The sequence below is a fragment of the Abrus precatorius genome, unplaced genomic scaffold (assembly GCF_003935025.1).
Source record: "Abrus precatorius isolate BTA unplaced genomic scaffold, Abrus_2018 Scaffold3, whole genome shotgun sequence".
NCBI lineage: Eukaryota > Viridiplantae > Streptophyta > Magnoliopsida > Fabales > Fabaceae > Abrus > Abrus precatorius.
In genome coordinates, this window is record NW_020874373.1 from 36,360,474 (window position 1) to 36,366,306 (window position 5,833).

Sequence of the window (5,833 nt, forward strand, 5' to 3'; positions counted from 1 at the left end):
ATGACCGCCAATAGAAGTGGTCGTCTTAGGCCACAAATGGCCATTGCATTGGCCATTGTTCTGATTTCCTTCAATGTGGCATCAGTAGTGGCTGCTGATGGTTACCTTTACTCACCTTCTCCACCACCACCACCACCACCATCATATGAATACAAGTCACCACCTCCACCACCACCTTATGAGCACAAGGATCCACCTTATCAATACAAGTCTCCACCTCCTCCACCACCTTCTTATATGTACAAGTCACCACCTCCACCACCACCATATGAGCACAAGGATCCACTTTATCAGTACAAGTCTCCACCTCCTCCACCACCTTCTTATGTGTACAAGTCACCACCTCCACCACCACCTTATGAGCACAAGGATCCACCTTATCAATACAAGTCTCCACCTCCTCCACCACCTTCTTATGTGTACAAGTCACCACCTCCACCACCACCTTATGAGCACAAGGATCCACCTTATCAATACAAGTCTCCACCTCCTCCACCACCTTCTTATATGTACAAGTCACCACCTCCACCACCACCATATGAGCACAAGGATCCACTTTATCAGTACAAGTCTCCACCTCCTCCACCACCTTCTTATGTGTACAAGTCACCACCTCCACCACCACCTTATGAGCACAAGGATCCACTTTATCAGTACAAGTCTCCACCTCCTCCTCCACCTTCTTATGTGTACAAGTCACCACCTCCACCACCACCTTATGAGCACAAGGATCCACTTTATCAGTACAAGTCTCCACCTCCCCCACCACCTTCTTATGTGTACAAGTCACCACCCCCACCACCTTCACCCTCTCCACCACCACCTTACTATTACAAGTCTCCACCCCCTCCTCAAAAGTCTCCACCGGTGGATCCTTATTACTACAAATCTCCTCCTCCTCCATCTCCATCTCCTCCTCATGATCCTTACTACTATAAATCTCCACCTCCTCCATCTCCTAAGCCTAATCCATCCTACTACTACAACTCCCCTCCTCCACCGGTCACGTATCCTCCACATCTTCACCCTTACCCCCACCCATTCATTGTGAAGGTTGTGGGTAAAGTCTATTGTTACAGATGTTATGATTGGAGCTACCCTAAAAAATCGCATGACAAGAAACACCTCGAAGGTACATATATACATTACTTTTATTTCTTTTTGAACCATTATAGACATCATTTTAGGTTAAAACATGTTAGTTTGTGAAAATATTTAACTGCATTTTTTGTTTTCTTCAATTTTTTAATTGGAGATGTGAGTTTTTGTTTTTTTCTATGTTCCTTCCATTAATGTTCTTGGTCAAGCTCATATATTATATTATTTGTATGATTCTATCAGTATATTGATATGTCGTTGTGTCGTAGAATTTCAACTGCACTTTCACATAAGCCGTTATCTTTTTATTTATTCAAAAGATACCAATTTATTTTCATCTCTCGGTTATTTATGGGAATTCAAATCACCTTCTTAATTATATTTCCTTCCTTGTATTTTAAGTAAAATGATCTTTTAAAGAAATATTTTTAAAAAGTTCTGTTTAATAATTAGTTTTTATTCATGTGCATTTTCAATTACAAAAATATAATAAAAGAACAAGTATATTTGGGACAAAGCATTCAATTCGTTACTAAATTGTGTGCTTAAGTATTGAACTATTAATTAAATTCCATGGGTACAACCCACTATCTAACCAGCTGTTTAAGGATTGAGAAACTGATTTGTGCTTAACATGTGTGATTCACGCATTGTTGTGATCGCTGTATTATGAAACAGGTGCCACGGTTGAAGTGACATGTGAAATCGGAAGTAAAACTATCAAAGCTTACGGTAAAACTAAGAGCAATGGAAAGTACAGCATCACTGTGGAAGGCTTTGACTATGTCAAATATGGATCCACGGTCTGCAAGGCCAAACTTTATGCCCCTCCTAAGGACTCACCCTGTAAGATACCTACCAAGTTGAACGAGGAAACAACCTTGAAGGTGAAGTCCAAGGACAAGCATGAAGTTGTGCTCAAAGCTAAGCCATTTGCTTATGCTCCGGAAAAGCCATATGTAGAATGTAAAAAACACAAGCATTCACCAACACCTTATCATAAGTACACCCCTAAACCATATTATTATAAGTCTCCTCCACCACCTTCATCTGATCCACACCCATACACCCCATATTATTACAAGTCACCACCTCCACCATCACCCTCACCTCCTCCATATTATTATAAATCTCCTCCACCACCAAAACAATTGCCAGACCCACATCATCCTTACTACTACAAATCTCCGCCTCCTCCATCTCCATCACCACCACTTCCCTATTACTACAAATCACCACCACCGCCACCATCCGATCCATCATCACCACCTCCATACTACTACAAGTCTCCACCTCCTCCATCCCCATCACCACCACGTCCTTACTATTACAAGTCACCTCCACCACCATCTGATCCATCACCACCACCTCCATACTACTACAAGTCTCCACCTCCTCCATCCCCATCACCACCACCTCCTTACTATTACAAGTCACCTCCACCACCATCTGATCCATCACCACCACCTCCATACTACTACAAGTCTCCACCTCCTCCATCCCCATCGCCACCTCCTCCATACTACTACAAATCACCGCCACCACCATCTGACCCATCACCACCTCCTCCATACTACTACAAATCACCACCACCACCATCTGACCCATCACCACCACCTCCTTATTACTACAAATCACCTCCACCACCATCTCCTTCGCCACCTCCTCCTTACTACTACAAATCACCACCACCACCGTCTGATCCATCACCACCACCCCCTTATTACTATAAGTCACCTCCTCCACCATCTCCATCACCGCCTTCTCCTTACTACTACAAATCACCACCACCACCATCTGATCCATCACCACCACCTCCTTATTACTACAAGTCACCCCCTCCACCATCTCCATCACCACCTCCTCCATACTACTACAAATCACCGCCACCACCATCTGACCCATCACCACCACCTCCTTATTACTACAAGTCACCTCCACCACCATCTCCTTCGCCACCTCCTCCTTACTACTACAAATCACCACCACCACCGTCTGATCCATCACCACCACCCCCTTATTACTATAAGTCACCTCCTCCACCATCTCCATTACCGCCTTCTCCTTACTACTACAAATCACCACCACCACCATCTGATCCATCACCACCACCTCCTTATTACTACAAGTCACCGCCACCACCATCTCCTTCGCCACCTCCTCCATACTACTATAAATCACCACCACCACCATCTGATCCATCACCACCACCTCCTTATTACTACAAGTCACCTCCTCCACCACCACCTATCTACAATTAAGCTTGGAACAAGTCATGTAAGTAAACAATCTTAAAACAAATAAATATCTTTTGATTTACATTTATAGATCTTAAAAGTATTGATTTTTTTTAATTCTATTTCAGGTTCTAGTATTCATCGTGGAATAAAGTTTCATTCGGAGCGTAGTAATTAAAGGATTCAATTTGTTGTCCAAGTTATTTGAATAAAAGTCTAAATGCATCTTTTCTAAGCTACAATCTTCATGATTCAGATGAGGTTGCTTCTATTTATTTGACGGTCATCTTGCACATTTTGTGCTTAGTGAGTTCAAGGGAGGGAAAAATTAAAATGAGGAAGAAGATTTTAAAATGATGTCAATTGAAAGTGAATGCAACCTGCCTCTAGAGATCTCAGTTATTTGTTTCTTTGTAGATTAATATGGTTGATCATGTATCATTGCATTTCTGATTATTAATTATTAATGAATTCTTTGTTATATCTTCTTGGGTTGTTTGCAATTAGATTACCAACACATTTAGTGTAAAAAGAGTATCAAAGGAGAACAATATTTTCCTTCATTTTCCTATTAACCAAATAATCAATATCATAATCCCTTCGGTGAAAACAATTTACATATTATACATAATGAAAATTTAGTGTTATTTTTTAATTAAAATTTTACTTAAATAATATATGTTGTGAAAATATGAATTAAAAGTTAGTATATATACTTACATATTATCGAAGTTTTAGTAAGAACTGTAATTCTGATAAAAAAAAATCAACATTAACAGTAACAGTAATTATGATATTGCACTTAAGTTTTGTCCTTTCCATCAGGTTGTAATTTATTTTATTAAAATAGAAATATTTAATAAATGAGTTTATTTTACTAGTTTGTGGTTATGTTTGATAAAGAAATTTTAAAATGTCTTAAAAGTTATTTTTTATTTAAAATTAATAAGTTAATTTATTGAATTAAATTATGTAATAAATTTAATTATTAAATAAGCTAACAAATATAAAATAATATAAAAGGTATATTTATATATTTTTATTTATTTTAGGTAGCTATAATTTAAGGTTTTTTAGTTTGTATGGAAGTCTTTTTATTTGTGTTGAAAAAATAAATATTCTATTCAATTTTTTTAAAAAATATTATAGATTTATTCGGATTAATTTTTATATTAATTTTATAGTAAAATTGATCTTTAAATAAAAATAAAAAATTTAAAAACTTAAAAACTATAATTCCCTAAAGTTTTTATCTGTAAAATAAAATTTATTTAGAAAATCATATAACATCTCGTTTATATGTTTATTACCTTACAATGTAAAAGAAAAAAGAACATATTTTTTTATATGTCGATATATATTTATTACCTTATTTAATAGCTATTTTTACTTAATACTTCAAATGTAATAATTATCGAATGCAAATCTTAAAGATCTCATAAGTAAACTCCTAACCCAACGGTAACCATTAGCCAAGATCATATACAAAAGAATTGTCACTTCAAAACATCTTAACGTAGATGAAGACTTTCTTTCTGAATGACGTCGTTACTTTCGTCGTCCACCTCTCTAATTTTAACAGAGACAATTGCAAATATTGGCAAATGTAAAAGAAATAGTTGACATTTTTTTTTTATCCTAAGATGATTGTAAAATAAACATGCAGCTTACAGGAAGTTGCATAGCTTAAGAATATTATAAGCATATCTTTTGTAGCCACTAGCATCAAAATGCAAATCAAAACCAAATACACACTATCTTCCTGATTGTTGCAGGCCTGCAGATAATTAATGACATCAATTAGAAGATACACAATTTGGAGTGAAGAGAATACAGTAATAACTAAACCAATACTCAATCATCGCCAGGAGGGAGTTTGCAATGTCAAAATTAATGACAAAAGTGGCATGTTAATTTTTAAGTGTTATTACTACGGTTTACTAAATAAAATTTAAGTTTTACTTTAATAAAATATTATATTTAATATTATTGTAAATTATTAAAATAACACTCAAATTTTGATTAAAACAAAAAGTAATAACAAGCCAAATTCATTACCATACCACAAAACTTCCCAAATGAAATTTAATTTGAAAAAAAAAAGTGAATGAAAACTGAATTACAACATATTGATCTGTATCATCTTGAGTATTGTCTAATAATTTAATTAACAATTTTTTATTTATATATTATGGGGTTATCTTATGAAAACAAGAATGAAGTTCCTGGCAATGCTCGATGCATGCCGACTTCACACTATGAAACAGCCCTTTAGACCTTTTGCATAATTACCGTACATAACTAAATGACAAATACCATTAACATTGACTCATTTAATTCTAGAGAAAGTATTTGCCCATAACTCATATGTAGGGAATACGATGAACAAAGGAACTAGTACTAAAAAAATGTTAGATATTTTTAATTAGAAAAGAAAAAGAAGAAGAAATTGTCAATATTTCTGAACTGAATCACTCAATATCATTGATTCTGTGACT

At 35.8% G+C, this 5,833-nt stretch overlaps 1 protein-coding gene across 1 annotated transcript; it reads left to right on the forward strand.

The window, feature by feature from the left end:
- On the forward strand, nt 1-3,359 carry LOC113862607 (extensin-2-like). The gene is made up of 4 exons (XM_027495684.1): nt 1-1,132; nt 1,777-2,184; nt 2,464-2,853; nt 2,935-3,359. Exons 1-4 carry the CDS (start codon nt 1-3, stop codon nt 3,357-3,359), a joined length of 2,355 nt encoding a protein of 784 aa, XP_027351485.1.
- Nucleotides 3,360-5,833: the final 2,474 nt, after the last annotated feature.

Bases quoted from the DNA above. Each gene is read 5' to 3' on its own strand.
- LOC113862607 (XM_027495684.1), top strand. From the start codon at position 1: ATGACCGCCAATAGAAGTGGTCGTCTTAGGCCACAAATGGCCATTGCA. The intron at 2,185-2,463 runs CACCACCTCCAC...ATCCATCACCAC, and splicing joins CACCCCATATTATTACAAGT to CACCTCCATACTACTACAAG. The intron at 2,854-2,934 runs CACCGCCTTCTC...ACTACAAGTCAC, and splicing joins ACCTCCTCCACCATCTCCAT to CCCCTCCACCATCTCCATCA.